At 36.9% G+C, this 18,476-nt stretch overlaps 2 protein-coding genes across 2 annotated transcripts in view; both read right to left on the bottom strand.

The window, feature by feature from the left end:
- Positions 1-13,568, bottom strand: part of DDX24 (DEAD-box helicase 24) — a 191,850-nt gene extending 178,282 nt beyond the window's left edge. The window contains exon 1 of the mRNA XM_065751043.1: positions 13,559-13,568. The gene's annotated coding sequence lies outside the window, so the exon portion shown is untranslated. The remainder of the gene's footprint in view (positions 1-13,558) is intronic.
- On the bottom strand, positions 7,590-13,581 carry LOC136058069 (plasma serine protease inhibitor-like). Its single transcript, XM_065751305.1, is given in 6 exon segments — positions 7,590-8,031; positions 8,489-8,636; positions 9,322-9,592; positions 10,420-10,570; positions 10,572-11,083; positions 13,524-13,581. Coding segments are annotated over 5 exon segments (1,257 nt in total). The 5' UTR covers positions 11,067-11,083; positions 13,524-13,581; the 3' UTR covers positions 7,590-7,839.
- Positions 13,582-18,476: the final 4,895 nt, after the last annotated feature.

Raw genomic sequence — 18,476 nt, 5'->3', positions numbered from 1 at the left:
TTATATTTTCAGCACCTTTATATCTATTTATGAAAAATCAAGATATACTATCTTTCAATAATTATATTTCTCCTTTCATATGCTTTTTCTATTTGTGCTCTCTAGAAAGCATACATTTTAGTTCAGTTTCAGTTCAATTAGTTGAGATATACCATGGAAGAAGAGAATTTTAAAAATCAATTCCTAAAAGACTAACATTCCCAAATCTCATATTTACACTATCTACCTGATAAAAATGCTATTGAAGACCTGTGATAAAATTGGTTTCAGAAAATATTCAGTCAGCAAATCTAGAAAGTTTAAGTAAAAACATGGAAAATAAAACACATTTAATTAGATAAAAAATGATTGAAAATCCTTATTATCTTGGATCAGCCTTGGAAAAACAGACTGACTATACTTCGATATATAATTAATCTAGAACAGATCAGCCCAGAAGCCCTTTAAATGTGATTGTTTGTAAGAGACTTACAACTGACCCTTGCAGACCACTTTGGAAAGGTTTTTCATTTGTGGACAGTCAATTACAAAACCGGAAAGTAAGGAAACGATGTATCTTTGAACTGTTGTTTATTGTAAGCTTTGGACTGAAATATATTTTCTTGCCAAAGAAATGGAGTTGACCTAAGTTTTCACTGCATTACATTCAGTACAGAAACAGTTGTGGATATATAGCACTAAATATTTGTATAGAAGTACATTTCTAAGAGAAAAGGCATCTGTTTACAGGTTAGATTTATCTACGGCAGCACCTACATAATGGGAGAGGGACACAATTTGTTGCTTTCTCCATCCTGTAGCAGTGAACTTGTCTGCTGTACCTGGGTAAACATGAGCCTTTTTCAAAACATTTCTTATTCAGTTAGTACATGTCCTCTCTCAGCAAGAAAAGCCTGAGGCTTGCAGTGCAAGAGATAGCTCAAGAATGCTCATTCAGACTCCTTTGAGTCTGAGTGCTCTCACTCACTAGTATCCTGAGCCCAGATCTGATGTTTAACAGGGCACTGAGAAGGAGATACATGAGGAATATATCCTGGGCTGGTAGACATTTGGGTTTGCAGGACCACACTGAGATATACCACTCTATATACACTTTATGTTGTATTCAGAAACACCTTTTGCTGGCTTTGAACCTGTCCCTCTTATGCTGTACCTGAGACTTCCAGACTTCTTTGACACAGCTTATACTTATTATTTTGTAGATTCCTTTTGAATTGTCTTTTTTTTCCCTCTCACCTCAAACAAAAGCTATTCCAGAACTTTGATTAACCTTATCACCCTTTTCTAGAAGTTTTCAAACTCTCACCTAACTTTCCAGTTATTTCAGGACCAGAACTGTGGGTGATCTAATCCATGCTTGGATGATACAGAGATTTAAACAGTGGCACAGTGCTCCTATTTGATTTGCTCTGTATCTTTATTTTTTACCCAGAAAATATATATTTTTTTTCATTTTAAAAGCTTTGTGTGACTCCCCATCCTCTACAGAGCTGACCTGAACATGAGCTTCCATAACATCAAGGATATATTCCCAAGTGATAACAGTCAGTTCAAGTACAGCATTTCACCAACTCTGCACATAAAACTTCAAAAGAAAATCAAAATCCCTACTGTCACAACAACAGCAATCCAGAAAGATACTGATCTTTCTGTCTTCAAAAAGTGACAAAATTTGTCATGTCCATTCCTTGATTTTACCAGAAGATGGCACAGGGCTCCTTTTCCTATAATCTCCAGAAAGTGAGGCTCTGTGCTGGAGGATCCACCTGAAGAAAAATGGCTAGTAGAATCACACTAAAAACTTGGCTTCCTGCAGAAGTGTTACTACTCATAACTGATATACTGAAATGAAAAGAGCTTACAGGTAGAATTTGCCCCTCACTTCTACTCTTGTCATAAAGGAACCTTCATAGTGACAAGTTCACCCAGGAATAAAAGTTCTCATTTCGGAATGAAGTTCTCTACATGGAGAAACCTCTCTGCATTACTATTTAAATTTAAATTTCTATCTTATTTATTTTTCTGTTGCAGACACGATCTTATACAAGCAGTGAACAAATTCCTTATGCAGATATTTTGAGACTGCACTTGAAGACTTTTTTTCCCAAGGACAGATAAATAGCATTAGGAATAGCCTTTGCAAAATATTATTTGTTGTTATTAAATGGATTAATGCTGTTGCTCATAATGAAGAAGATGTCAAAGTAGCAAGATCTGAATGAAAATATTTTATAAAATGAAGTTTATTATATGATTACATTGCTCATATCCATTTCCTCAAGTCTTCAACACTACAAACTCTTGGGATGTTGAGGATTCTGACAGATTCCTGAGATAGTTTAACACATCTGTCCTCTTCTCTATTTCAATAGAGATAAAGGAAGGGACTGTGTGTTCAACTTTATTCTCTGCAGTTAACATTCTGGCAGGTTGAAAAAACCCCATTTCCATCAGTGGCTCATATTAACATACTACCACTAACACATTGATATTGAAATGATACGTACATGGCATTTCTGTTGTGACTGCAGCATCATCTTTGCAGCTAGAAGGACAGGAGAATATTTGTTTGATGCCTCTTCTGAATCATCTGTGCCACTACTTTGTGTATAACAAAGCTATGACATACAGCAATATATTCAGCACTGGCACTAGGTGATAATCTCCAGTCAGGGCAGGTGGATTCAAGATGCCTTAAAATTTCTTCCATAAGATTTGCCTGAGGGGTAGGACTCAGACCTGAAAATTAGAAGGAACACAAAATAAATTCAAACTGGACATTTCTTTATCTGTTTCTTGAATGTATGAAATATGGCATAGCTTTTTTTTTGATGGCTAAAGGATCTCTTTGTATATGTCTGAGTATTATATCAACATATACATATAAAGGACTTCTAGGTAATATCCTCACCTTTTTTTTATTATTTTTTTTATTTTTATTTTTTAAAACCCATTTTCCATTAAATCTTCCAGCAACATTTTTCAGTGTTGTTTTTCTCTTTCATACATTTTCTTTCAGCAGAGCATCTTCCACCTGGTCCATGTTTCTCACATGAGACAGAGTAAACAATATAGCAAATTTTCCTTAACAAGACATTTGCAAAATTCTGGCAAAGCACAGTGCTCATCAGACCTTCCATGTGAGCATCATACTGATGTTAACAGAAGTTTTCCAACAACAAAATAATAAATCATAAGTAGTTTATTTCCAGATTACTTACATAATGGAATCTGAATGCAATCAGATATAAGGGAAATAAATAAGACTCGTTTGTATAAATCAGTCTAATTTACTTGTGATAAATTCATCTGTAGGAGTGGTATTGAACTGAAAGCCTAATTTCATTAAGGAAATTCTCTTTCACAAAAGACAGCAAAGTCATTTAGTCATTTGCATAAACATCTGTGCTGAGCTGAATTTTGCAACCAGGATATTAATCATAGTCAAGGACATCTACATGATATGAATGAATTAAATTGTTTTCTTTAAAGCAGTCTAAGGAAAGCACAGATAGTTTGTTATTTAAAAACAGATTCTCTGTAAAACCTGGTATTGGGAAAATACAAGGTATATTTCCATATTAGTCATTGTTGACTGGCAGTTTACAGAGGATAGATGTTATCACCACTGTATATGTGCAATCAGTTTAAATCTAATTAAAGCAGCCCTGTGTGGGTAATGGCACAGGTGTACCACACAACAGGGGATGCTAGAAGTGTCACTGTAAGTTATACAGTTCATGGTAGTCTTCATGCTCCTCTCCTTTTTCAGAATTTACATCTGCTGCAGTGAATATTTTAAGTTTTCAAGGAAATAACTGCATTTAAAAATGCTCATACTTCTCTTGCACTTCTTTTCTGCTGAGAAACTCCAGTGCCTCTGTGCTTTAAGACTTCAGTGCTTTATTAGGGATTAACACTGCTATGAATTTTCTTTATACCTCCAAAAGTCACCTAGACCGATGTTAAAGATGAACTGGGCCATGAGACACAGAGTGTCCTATAGCTGCCATATAATTATGCCTGGTCCTCAGAATCCACAGTCAAAAGACATCCTTCCCAGGAGCTATTAGAAGCAATTGATTCTTAAGAACTTAATTATTCCCTACTTTGAGTCTGAGAAAAGGGGGGAAAAACAAACAAACAAACAAAAAAAACCGCCCTGCTTACTTTATTCTACTGAATCTGCTGAAATAATTAAAATAAGATTGGCTTGCTTCTGGCTAAATATTTCCTTGAAGCAGTAACAACAGTCAAGGGCTGAACAGGTGACAGAGCTTCAGGAAGAGGGCTGGTGTGCCCACTCATGGGAATGTTCTCTGATGGACAGGGCTAAAATTAAGCTAAATTTGCTTCTCTGGGTCTGGCTGAATGCAACCTTAAGCAACATAATCTACCGGAAGGTATCCTGGCCTATAGCAGAAGACTGGAACTTCTGGTTTTGGTCTTTAATGAACCCTATGATTCTACAGAGAAAGCAAAAATACAATTCTGTGATTCTGTGTAAAATCCAAAGCATTTCTGGCATAGAAATAGCAGCATTTATTGAATCAGCTGATGTCCCTGTGGTTGTCTGATTTCTTCATGCCTTTTGGCACTGAATCAACTCCTTCCCCTACTGGTGAAAGGTAGAAAAGCATTGGGCAGCATTAGCCTTAAAATCACATTGCTTAATGGCTTATGACTATATATTTCATAAACTCTGCTATGGGGAAGTGCAAACAGAGCAGAAACTGACAGAAATTATCACATCAGCAAACAGCCCCAGTGGACTGTAAACAAGGTCAGACAGAACAAATTTACTGTCTTCCCAAAAGGCTTAGAGACTGCCAGGAAAATCTTGGCACAAAGGTCTGCCTACACACCTTTAGGTTGTTTTTCAGGGGTTTAGAAACAGTGGGTCAGTCTTCCCTTGCAAGGATTCTAAGCTCTCTTTAAGTCTTTTTTCTTTGGTCTTCCTGTATATGTGTCAGATCAGAGTAACAGACCTGCAGGAGTTCATTTGTTTTGGATGGGTATTGTAAGAACATACATTCCAGTGTAAGCTGTGCTTTCCCTTCTGCTAACAGTCACTGCAGGAAATAAAGTGAACAATACTTTGTAGGGTGTAAAGAATCTCTATGTATCACTCTGGGCTTGGTCTAGTTGCAGTTGTGTAGACTGTAAAAATGAGTGTGAGATTGAGCAGTACTAATCAAATCTGGTTTTGTTGTAGTGGAAGATTAAAGGAAGTGAATAGAATTACCTACAGATGAACAAAAGACTCCATAAAATACACATGCTTACCACAGATAAAATATCCATAAACTGAAATTTTAACCTGTCTGTCAGAATCCCTTGCTTCTCTATCACTCATATTATTAGATAAGATGAAGAGGAATGTTCCATATCACCCATTATGACAGACAAATCAACAAGGACAAATGATACAGGGCAGTCAGATATGATCATGTTTTCAGTGAATTAGGGCAAAATGGCCCCTCTCTTCATGAAATCTTGACAGAGTTATTCCTATTCTTAAAGAACATCTTCAGTACTGTGCTATGAATGTCACCTGGGTGCATTTAGCTTCCAGGCTGTATGAATATTCACACTGTGAATTATAGGCATTTGTGTTCCTTTTTCATACATATGGAAAATGACTTGTTTGTTTCCTGTTCTCTCCACATCCTATCCTGGCAGAAATATTTGTGACAATCCCTCTTCCCACTCCCCAACACTCAACTGTTCGGGCTAACCTGCTGCTCTAGCTTGTGAAGTTTCTCAGCTTGAAGGAAGTTGGGGTGATGCCCCACGTGCTGATACTTCCCAAATGCAGCATTCAAAGTCTCCCTATAGGAACACAAACTCTTGGCAGGAGCAGTGATGCCCTATTCCTCTCATTCCAGTGTAAAAGCTCCCAGTGTAGGTCTAGGTCTCCTCCTGCAACTTCCTGTTGCCATTCTCTAAAGCAAAGGCCTGAGAGGCAAATGGGGCAGGAAATTGCCCCATGTGTTATTTTCCAAAGCTTCTGCTCTATCCCAGCAACCGTGGGATTTTTTCTAACCTCCTTCTCTTTAGCAATAGGTCTGGAACCTGTTCTTCTGCCACCCTGCTAAGATAAAAATCTCACTGTCCTGCCTTGTAATCAGTGCTGGTGCACCAAATTATCAGGGTGGGATCTCAATGGAACTGCTCCCAGCTCTTTTTGAGTTCATATAGACATTGCAGAGCAGGCTGCCTCACACCATTTCAAACTATCTTTGATCTTAACACTGTAAAATCTGCTGCTTTTACCATCTCCCAAGCCACTGAGTGATAGTATCACTTCAGCATAAGTAATAGCTCAGGGCTTCCATGGAATTCTTGAGGCTTGGAGCAAAAGGACTCTTTCCAAACAAGATAGCAGCCTCCAAGTCTATTGAGTTGAAAGCGCAGATGCCCCTGTATAGTAAGGCCATGCTACAGGCACCAGTGGCTTCCAGTAAAGCACCTTTGAGGTTGGACCAAGTTTTTGATTACAATTCAGAAGGCCAGAGCCATGTAAGTGATGGGGAGTTGCTGATTTGGGGCTTGCATTGCCTTCTCAGTTCTTGCAGAACTTTGCCAGAACGACCATAGAACTGAACATGCATCACCTTCCCAGGGCCAGGGACTAATCTTAACTTGCAAAACATTTATCCAGAGCCACTAAGCAATGACGTGAATCAAAGGGCGTAGTGCAGTGGGAGAGCTGTCAAAATAGGACTCAGTCTCTCCTTGAGGCTGTAACTGAACAATGAAGAGTTTGGTATAGAGGTCAGCAAGATCGAGCACCAGTGCTCCTCTGCAGTGAGTGAGAGATCTGCAGATCTGCAATGAAAGAGAGAGTTCATGTGATTTCTGAAAATAGGCTTTATTCAAGAAAGAACATATGGAGAGAATGTAAAGAACCTCTGTCTCCATATAAGAAAATATGGACTCCTTTAACAGTCTTTAAAAATTATTTTACAGACAGTCTGCTATGTTAATTAGAGCAAATGGAAGTTTGTGATGATTTTAAAAGATTTATAGCAAGAGACTGATAACAGAGTCAGTCAGTGACAGATTTAAATGAATGTTTATTTTATTCATTAACCATAGCAATAGTGCATAGACAACATTGTTGCAGGACAATTCTTTGACAGTTCATATGTAATGTCACTGTCTTCCACCATATTTTGATGACCCTGTCAACTGCAAAAAGGCAGTTCTACAGTAGAATGGGTTTGTTCTCTTGAGAATTTTCTTTTTTTGTTGTTAAAATCTTTTTAGAATAACTTTGACAAAGAGTTTCACTGAAGGATAACAGCACCTAACTAGGCAGCAAAGAGATACATAGGGGAGAAAGAGCCCTGTAGTGTCTGGCTCAAGTGAGTACTGATATCTACAAGTCCCAGGATATAGATAACAGCCTTATAAGTGGCTTGTTACCCACTGGAGCAAATCTTGTGTTGAATGACTCAAAACTGAAAGTTTGAACGGAATTGCTTAGAGATAGAAAACATTTATTTAAACAACAGAACTCTTTACGGGAGTTATATCTGTCTATCTATTTATGTATCAGTCCTTCAGGGAAAATATGGAAAACACTGATAACATGAATTACCAATGGAAAATGTTTCATTTTTAAACCATCCATTGGTTGTTGTTTTTGCTGTTAGTGTTTTGCTTTTTTTGTTTGTTTGTTTCAGTTTGTTTACCAATTTGCTATTGAAATTCTTCAATTAATTCTGAATATTTCTCAACTACCAAACAGTTATAGCAGAATTAACCAGCCCACATGTACAAACACAGCTGCCATTATAACTTAGGCCAAATACACTTCCAGTAGCAAAACCGTTACTTTGTAGTAGGATCAACAATTTTCCCCATGAAAAGTGTGCTAGTTGCTTTGTCAAAAATCAACACAATGAAGGGTCTGTTGAATTTGATGGTAATAGAAGAAAGTGAAACTTTGGTAAGGATTATGGCTGTGGCTCCTGCAGCCTCAGTTACAGTCTCATCAACTTCCAGCAGAGCCTTATGAATTGCCTAGAAGGAAAAGGAGCAAATATTGCGGAGTTGCTACTCAGAACCTCAAACAAAATCATACAGGAGGTGAAGATAACATCTTTTCTTATGGGATTTTTAGGAGAGAAGAGAAATAATAAAATCAAGTGGACCAAGCTCTCTTGTAATCATGAATCTCCAACAAATTGCAGGGAGAGTTTTCCTTGGTAGAACAGACTGAGGAGAGTCTGTTGAGAACACTCTGACTCATCAGACTTGAGTACGGAGGGACAATAATCCTTGTTTATTTTCTTAGATGGTTTGGACTTCCACTAGCAATACTTTCTCCATTGCTCCAGGGTTTATGGAAGTCCCTGAACAGAATAATGAGATTTGCTTATAAATTTAGGACAAAGAGGGAAAATAAAACATTAAAAATCACATATAAAATTGATCAGAAACACTAATAGCCATCCACCGAATCTGCCCATCCACTTACTTGTGAAACCTGGAGTGTATGACTGCCACTAATTCCAGACAGATCAGCATTACTAGAGAATACATCAGTAATGCCCATTTCCATCAACAAATCCTTGACATCATAAGACCCACTAGTGGAAATCCTCGGTAAGTGCAGATGTACTCTTCTGTTGAACAAAGAAAACATGGTGAAGCATGGTAGTCTTGTTTTAGTCAGAAGGCTGGATAGTGTGCAATTCAATGACAATTGATGGCATTCTTCGAATTCCTAATCTATTCGATGGTAGCATTTATATATACTGGACACACAGAGAGATGACCAAATCAATTTTCTTGTACATTCCATCTTTCTTTGATTTTAGTTACTCTTAAAAAAAAACAAACCTTATATCTTCATTGTCATTCTTTCATCCCAGTGTCAAGACATATATACTCAGCAGAATTTTATGGCTAGAGGACTACAGACAAAAAGCAGACCAATTGTAGAAAGCCTAAAAGAAGGGGAAAGGAGAACAAAGTCTAGGATAGAGTGAAGCAAATGAATTAGATATTATCAACATACAAGCAAATAAATAAATAAATAAATAGGTATGTTAACCAAAAGGTAAACAAAGAAGTCTTGTGGTAGTTGTTGCCAGACAACTTCTATCAGGCCAGAGATTCTTTCACTTCTATCAGGCCAGAGAGACTGAAGTTGCCATCCAGTTATTCTCTTCTCTGATTTATCTTTGGAATAATTTTAAATCCTATTTATGAAATCAGTACACTAAATCCAGGAGAAGGAAATGTGAAATTGATGCATTCTATTAATCTTGTTTCCCAAAATATAGCAATTAATCTACCTAGAGTTACCTGTTTTCAAATTTGCTAAGCCAGTTGCAAACTGTGTCCTTGGAAAGAGCAGTTTCCACTTGTTTCATCTTTCCATCATTAGGCAGAATGAGCAATGCTTGTGCAGTGCCTTTGTAAGGCAGCTCTACCACATCACAAGAGAGATCCTGGTCATAGTAGATGTTGTAGCCACTCTCACGCTGCATCATGTTAACTCTAACACGTTCATTTGCGTTCACAAAAAAATCATCCTCATAGGTATTTGCAGAATCAAAAGACTTTTCCCAGGCAGCTAGTAGAGAGAAGGAGACAATACTGTACTTGATCATATGGGTATTATAAAAATGGCTAATATAAATCAGATCACTTGAGAGAAAGCTGAAGAATTGTTTATGGGAGAGGAATAGTACCAGTTCACTTCAACATGCTGCTTAATACAGTATTTAATACTTCAGCTGGGCAGTAAGTTAGCACACAGTCTTGCCTTTCTGAAAAACAGCCAAAACTTGATCAGGACCAGTTGAGAGACTCCTGCTTCTGTTGAAGCCATACTTTCCCATCTCTTGTTTCTTTTATGTTACCTAAATTGACCTACATTAAGATTTGGCCACAGAATTATCTTAAGCCTTTCCTGCCCTTCCATTTTCCCATGTTAGGAGTTCTACCATAGCAGATGCACACTGACTGCCCTCAGACTGATGAGAAGTTCTTCAGCAGAATGAAGGATTCTAGCATACAAGCAGGGCTTCAGGAGCACAGACTAAACCAAAATTTGGTGGGTCTCAAGTTATGGTATATTAGAGACCCTTGGAAGTGCAAGGATGCCAGTCCTCTTATATGTTGACTGGCACAGCATTGAGATTTCAGAAACTTCCTTAGCTTTTATATCCCAGACTACTCGCACTGCAGGCTATGAGGTGTCCCTGGCAAGGAGACGGCCAACTCTGCACACAAATTCTGAACTAACTAAGCCAAAATCAAATAATTTCTCAAAAAATACTTTGCTTTTGACAGGATCTAATCTTTACTTTGGAAGTCCTCCACAGCTTAGATCTTTCCCTAGAGTTTCTTTGTTTTGCTTCAAAATCATTCATTGAAATATAATATTTTATATCTTACCTTTAAAATAAATGTAGGTTACAAGAACCAGTACAGTATTTACACCAAGATGAGCAATTAATTCAGGAATTTTCCCCTGGGTTTTCTCCTTTATATAGTTGTTGATTTGCAACTTAGCTATTTCTGGTTTATGGAAATCAATAGAAAAAAAAATCTACATCATAAAATTGTTGAATATTTTGTAAAAAAGTCTCCTGTAGTTCATAACCAATAGCTGGGAAAAGAGCATTTCCAATATTTAATGTGATGTTAACTTCAGTACAATTTAGTACTGCTAAAACTTTATGAAAACTTTCATGTATGTCACGTATGCGAGTCTCAGTCAGACTGTCAAAGCCCAGTCCTTCAAAAATCTGGTTCAGGGTGGTTGACTTAGAACCAACAGCTAACATAGCAAAGGCAGTGGAGATACTCAGGGGAGAAAAGAAAATGTTTTTAGCTTCTTCTTTTGAGATGGCCTGCTTGTAAAGTCTAAATGCAAAATCTGCATAGTTGGAGCCTTGCTTTTGACAGCTATGCTTTAATAAATTTTCTGTTCCATCATGTAGATTTGTATTATTGACTTCATGGCAAACACGTCCACGGTGACACTGTGTGACAGCACAAAGACCAGCAAGGAATAAACACAGGTACAGGTGATTGTTCATTTTCTTTTCAGATTGTTCTGTCATAAAATAAACAATCATTAGATGAGCACAAGGTAATGATGAGCTTGGTGATAAAAAATAATGAATAGTTTGTTATGATAAATATTATGTAACACAACTGAAAATATCCAATGTACATAAAATATTTAAAGTAGACAAGTGAATAATGTTGTCCAATTAATAAATTCAATCAAGTTATTGATGAAAACATCAGTTTCAATAAAATTGTAATGTTCTACTGTAACTGCTCTGAAAAGATGATCTTCTTCACCAGTGGCAATGAAAGTGTAGAGTCAAAGTCCATAATCTGTATTAATAATAATACTTTATTTCCTGGATCATATAGGATACAGCTAAACAAACCACACTGCCATGAAGTAAACAGGGGTATGGGTTTCCAAGACATCAAATACTCCAAAGTACTGCCTAAATGCAATCTGGAAAACATGAGGAATCTCAAGACAGTTCACAAACAGGTATCCTAGCTATCCATTCCACCTTAAGTTCACACTCCTGTTTACTTCATCATTGCTTACTCATGACCAGTCATTGGCCACAGCTGATAAGTGAAGGATGAAAGCTTCCCATAAAGCTATGTAAAGTTCAAGGCAAAATTCAAGGCAAAAACCTGGGAGAGACTGATACTATGGTAGCAGAGCACTCAAAACTGGGTTTAAAGATGTAGGAAATATCACATGATGAGGGGCTTTTTGAAACAGACTTCTTTCAGGGTCTGCAGCAGATGTGTGTAACTTGTTAAAGGGATTGCGCCTGTCACTGGGGTGAACCTGATAGCTACAGACGCATGGCGTGTGTAGCTCCCTCTAGAGGAGCAGGGTGGACCTGAGTCCATTAAGAAAAGAGGAGCACACATTCCACATTCCATTTGAAAATCAAAGCACCTTTTAGACTGATCTTTTTGGAAATGGGTGTTTCTTCTTCTAATGATGCTATGGGACGCTTCACACAAGCTTTCTGTCCTTCATAGGAGCTGCAACAAGTCTCTAGTTCACTGAATTTAGTTCCCTATTTTGTGGAAGTATCTCCCATCAAAACTTTCCAAAATTCAAGAATCTCTGAAAACAAGCTTTTTCTTGTTTAGTTTTGTTTTGTTTACCTCACAGATTTGACATAAAATCTTCTCCCAAGCTTTTCTACTGTTATGATTACTCTTCCTGTTTCCAGCCAACAGTCTGTTAGTATTCTTCTCTTCCAGGAATGCATTTTCCAAATTCTTAATAAGCTGAGGTTCTGTTGGTCTCATGTTCATTTTCAGATTCACTTATCTACTTTCTAAGCAAGATCTAGGTAAATTTTGTATTAGTAGCTGCAATTATAGAATTCTTGGTGGTCAACCAATTTATTTATTTATTTATTTATTTATTTATAAGGTGGTCTTTACTATTTGTTTTGTCTTGGTTTGTTTTGTTTATAGATAATGTATATAACAAGCCAATGATCTAATATTTCTTGGAATCTGAATATACTCAGTGTATCTGAGCACTGCTGTGACAGGCAGTGAGAGGAGATCATGTTAAATTTTAATATCTCAAACACAAACTGGGTAGTATGGATCTAAGTGGAAATATGAATCAAATATTAGCAGCTATTTTAAGCAGAACACTCTCTTTCTTCAAGAAAAACAAAATAAAATCCTCCCATGTTCTAGATAAATGAAGAAACTAACATAGTACATTTTCTTTCAAAAGTGCATGTTAACTTACTTATCATAGACTATTCTTCTCAAGCTATTTGAGAAACTGCACAGTTAAGTGCAAAACAAGATTTTAATTTATTTTTTTTTGTCTGTCTTGACAACTTATTACCTCCATACAGAAATTAACCTAAATTGGAAAGAACTTCTGAAGTGAAGCATATGGATTTACTGCACCTAATAAATAGCTTTAGCATTGCTCTGATCTTAACTTCTACTGATAACTGTCCAGTTCAAAAACCTCTTAGCATTACCTCTACCAAAACTTGGAATACCAAAACAGAAAGACTGTCACTACATCTTCCTTAGAGATGTTAAATATATTAACTTTAACATTCTGAAATCAGAAAATTCAGGCCACTAAGATTTTTTTGTTATTGTGTCAAAAGCAAGGAATCATTAAAGGTTTTATTAAGTCTGGGATGTATTGCAAATTCAGAAATTAATTCTGTGCTAAACTACAGGTTAGTTTGTATATGAGAATAAATGAATTAAATTCAAATTCACCCACCCCTACACTCGCAACAGTCCTTACTAGGGAGCTTGGCCTTAGCAATTCAGTTGGTTTACGTATCAAGTCAATAGAAGAATTTATATGTGGAACTAGTTATTCAGTCACTAGTGGGATGATGCTAATTTTGAGTTTACGAGAACAAAGGTTTAATACACCTAGCATGAAATGTCCACAACCATATAAAGCATCACTTTCAACTCTTTAAGAAAAATGTCTTTGCAGTACTTACAAAAGCAGAAGCCCTGTTGCAGTCAACAGCCCCACTGTTACTTGTACTGCTACATCATTTTCTGCTTAATTTCCACTGTTAAATATTAAACAGACCTGATAAAGCACAGAATAGAACAACAAAAATAGATAGGGGAGAGAGATGGAGGTGAGATGAGAGGAGAGCAAATATTCATTAAACAGTATGTCCAAAGAGAGTTTCTGCAATTTGGTCAATGGAGCTGGAAAATTTTTGGACAAATCAAGCTTTATGAACAGTGGCTGTGACTTTCTGTCTTTTCCCCCAACTGCGTGGACGAGCTTAGCATAAATGTTGTGTAATTAGGACCCTACAGGAAACCAGATATTTTTGCCTGGAACAACTAATGATTGGTGCCAACAGTCAGCAGAAAACTTTGCTCCAGCTCAGTGCTTTCTCGAACTCTGATTATAGCCAAATATTCCTCCTGATCTTGAAACTGAATATGGACTCCAAATTGTCTGTACTCCATCAATCTGAATGTAGTAATGACACATCAGTAGTGATATGAAATATATTTCCCTATTTCAGATCACATTCCCCTTATATTATTAAATAATTTAGTTAATACATAGATAAACAAAGGAGATAGAACATAGATAAACCTTGTCTTGACCTTCCCCCTTCTTTGTTATCCTCTTTTCTTCTTTTCCGCTTTTTTCTTTGTACTTATTTCCTCTAATTCTAGCTGTAAATTCTCAATTGCAGAGATTATTTTACTCATCAAAGCCTAGGTGAATGAAAGGTTATTCTGGTCAAGGACAAACCGTGTTACAAAATTGATACACCTCTTGTTTTCTTTTCATTTGGAAGACTTTTTAATTACTGTCTAGTTTACAGTGATGTTGGGCTACATTTAAACATGGTACTTCCCTTTCGTTTCCTTATAACAAGAGAAATAAGATGCAACATCAATTTTAAACTAAAACATTTTGTGCCAGGTGTGACCTGCAATGCCATGAGCCAGTTACAGTCCCACCTTTCTGCTAATCACAATTTCAGCTCTCAAACTATGTCATGACACCACATTAACCGGATTCATTGTGGTCATTTCTCCACTGAACTAGATCCTGCTTCTTAAATAATTATTTTTAACAGGAATAAAATTCCAGAATACTGAAATAATCAAAGAGGTGTGGTTTACTACTTCTGGTAATTAAGACCACAATCAAGTTGTTACAAACTCTATGTAACTATGCAATCTATGTTATTGTTGTGTACTTCATGTATATCAGTATAAATTCCACATCCCATCTCATATTTCAACATCTTTAGGAGAAATCTAACTATACACTATTTCATGCATTTATCGGCCTTTTGCGAAGTGTCCTGACAGTTTCTTTTATTTTGAAGTTGTTGACTGTTTCTGGAGACCAAACAGTGGATGTGAGCACAGTGAGTCTGTGGGTGGTGCATTTCAGCAGTGGAGACAGTGATGGCAGGTCATCTCCATTGGTGCAGATTTTTATGAGCATGGCATACAGGCTCTTGATCATTGCTGACAAAAACACATAGTTAATGGTGGTGACTGTGTTAAAAAATAGCATTTTGTAACTGAGAATTTTCTCTATCAAACAGTACTATTGTATTCTTTGTTTCTGCTGTAGTTTCTATGGAAATAAAAAGGAAGCTTACATCTGGGGAGACCTACACACTTATAGCAGTAGGGTGACCAGGAATTACACTAATCACCTGCTCTTCAGTTACAAGATCAACTCCAGTTGCAAACTGCCTACTACTATGTAGCAGGTGCCTTACGTGTACTGTGTAGCAGTAACAAGTAAACCTCCTACTGCTGCCTCAAAAGTGTGCAGGCTGGTAGAAAAGACACTGAACTTTACATATGGCAGGAGCCCTCCTGGGAAGGGATCAGGATGGTAGACAGCATGTCCTAACATTAGAAACCTTTATTCAGACCTCAGATTCCTTTAAAAGGTTATCAGTTTTTCAATATTTTCGCATTTAGCAGCTTTTCCATGGAGATTCTTTTCAGACTTCTGTGTTTTTGTAGTAGTAATATTTGTAAAAAGAAACAAAACCAACCAAAAAACAGAAAGTTTTGAAATTCTCATGTTTGAATGATTTCCAAGGAAAAGGAAAAAATATCCAAAACACCTGACAAAATAAACATGCTAAAATCTTACTTATAATAAGGATCTTCAGGAATCATTGTCCAAATAAAGTTCAAAATGTTAGAATGACTTCAGGCTGGGATGGATTTCCTGATAAGCAAAGTACTGGTTTGAGAATTCAGGAAGAATTGCCAGCTTTGTCGAACAGTTTAGCTTCGACTTATGGAACATTACGATGAAAATAATGCATTTTTTTTTCCTCATTTAGATAAGATGAAAACAATATAAAAATGCAAAGTTGCTCTTAATGACCTTGAACACAATTTCACTTCTATGGATTTTAATGAAACAGGATTATCTTTTATCAGTTTCAAACTATGGCATCTGCCCCAGTAACAGTAATACACTATTTGAAAATCAGTGATCTACAAGAACCACAGCTTCATTTATATAACTTCAAAGTGAAGTTAAAAATGTTCTTCAGTTGCAAAGTTCCTTAAAATCAATGTGCTGTTGTGCTTACAATGGGCATCCAAGAGGTGTCACCTGCATTGCAGCACAGAAGGAGGTAATAAACCACACAGAAACTGCAAATAGTAATAATCTATATGCATCATAGGATATTCTGAGCCAATGTTTTTAGCAGATTTTTTTTTTCATGACCAAGAAATGCAAACATTTTTTACATGTTCAGCAGAAGACTATTTATAAGAAAATAAAGATATATATAACTGTTGTGTTTATTGAAAAGATTTTTTCACCTTCCATTTTGATGTAAAGACCCTGTCAATTGGGAGCATTTCATCTGAACCTTTTTTCCTACTGCCAGTCTTGTGTAGGTGCTAAATTTTTAAGCTCATGTTATTTATCTACAGTTCGGCATCAGAATCCTGCACCGACAGTTTAAACAAAGAATGGAAGGGCTGTCATTCTTTGTCAATAGCTGTATGAGGGCAGGAAGTTAAGTTTATATGGACTGAATCAGTGGCTGAGCTGGGAAGGAAAGCAGAAACTTCCAGGTCCCAGCCCAATGCTGTAACTACTGGCCCATCCTTCTTTCCTAATAATGTTCTCGGATTAAAGAAAGAAAGAAATTAATCGATTAATTATGGGTTTCAAACAGTAATATAGTACTTAAAATTGTAATAAATGTGTCTATACAACATGAACATAACCAGAACCATCCAAGTGACTAATTCAAGATGTAATCAAATTTTATTACTTCGAAAGTCCTCATTAAAATGCCCTTAATCTCCCAAGTCAGTCTACTGACCCCACTATCTGGGACCATCTCAGCTATGTTGCTTCTTATACCTCCTTTTTACTTCTTTGCAATACTGAACTGAGTGCTTTAGCCATGCAGTTGATCAAGTATGGCTGATCTAAGTGGCTTGAAGGAAGTAGTAAAGACATTATTGTGTGACTGAAAAGCACAGCTGCTCAGGCATATGATATAGACCTTGGCTAATGGTCAAAGAAAGGACACAGAATGTGTTTGCAAGACACAGAAGTAATTTGCCCTTTTTATTGCTCCCTATCAGTCTCTCTGCTCATACAGAACAGCTTAGTTGGAAATGTAGGTGCAAAAACAGCAATCCGCCAAGAAGAAAAACACACAATGGTGTCAGCTCTCAGTTTTGTTTTGAATAGCTCTAGTGTAGATTCAGCTTTCTTCTGACTACAACTTCTAACAGTGTAGGAAGAACATTTAGGCCAACATCACACGGCTTATGAAAATACTACCTGAATCTATAAAGAGCTATTGTTCCACAGAATTATGCATTACAAAAGTATCTCACTAAACTAATTAGTTAATTTTAACAAAAAAAAAAAACAAAAAAAACCACCTGTTTTGTGACTATTTTGATACAGAAATCCAATTTCCCTAAACAAAACAGTCAGTGGCCTATAATGTGTTGCCTCCTACATATTGCTCTGTTTTAACTTCTTTTTCACCAACAGTCACTCACCAGCAGACAACACCCATCTCCTTGGAGCACCAGTCCTCTCTTCTCCATTCCCTCCATCATACTAGAGAGAGACAGCAAATAAACCCTTTTGAAGAATCATGGAAGAATCATTCCCTAAAGAATCACAACAAAATTCTTCATCAAAAGTGAACTTTCAGTGATGAGGGAAAGCCTGGACTGATGCTCACTGAATACGCAGGTGTGTTCATCCATAGAGCAACAGAGGATTACAGCAGTCCTAGGGTTGGGGTCAGTCAGATAGGGCCCAGATATAAAGATCAGAAAAGGGTAATTAGGTCACAAGAACTAGGTGACAGTGCCCTGATCTCAAGTTCATTGATCAGGCAGTGAGAGTGTGTGTGTGTGCGTTGTTCTGTTTTGTGTTGTTGATTGGTTGGTTTTTGTTTGTTTGTTTTGGTTTTTTCTTTTTATCTGGATGATGCAATGCTATTAAATTAATGCCTTTGGTTGAGTTTAGGTGGGTGGGGATTATGGAAAACCTGTTTGAACTGGTCTCCAGCTTTATGAATGCTCCAGCTCTGCTACTAATGATGATTGAATTAATCTCTTAACAAACACATTTGTTTTTCTAATTCGCCTCCGCACTCTTAATTACTATAACTTCAAACCAGACACCCAAATATTAAAGGACAAATGACAATTAGCATCCCTTGCTCTTGGGAGACCTCTGAACTACTGAGATTCTTTCTGAGGTAAAATCTGAAGCACAACAACTAGGACCTCTTCACCGGAAACAGAATCCAACAAGCCAGGACTAAGCCTAACAAGACTCACCATCTCCAATGGAGGTGTTATGGTTTTATGATTTCTGTTGTATTATTGATATTCCACATCATGGCATCATGTGGTGTATTGGGAGTAAAAGAGTCAAT

This window comes from Cyrtonyx montezumae, unplaced genomic scaffold, assembly GCF_038088225.1.
Source record: "Cyrtonyx montezumae isolate F1298 unplaced genomic scaffold, pur_monq_1.0 scaffold_10, whole genome shotgun sequence".
NCBI lineage: Eukaryota > Metazoa > Chordata > Aves > Galliformes > Odontophoridae > Cyrtonyx > Cyrtonyx montezumae.
The sequence above is the reverse complement of the archived record's forward strand: the minus strand, read 5'-3'. Positions and strand labels throughout refer to the sequence as shown.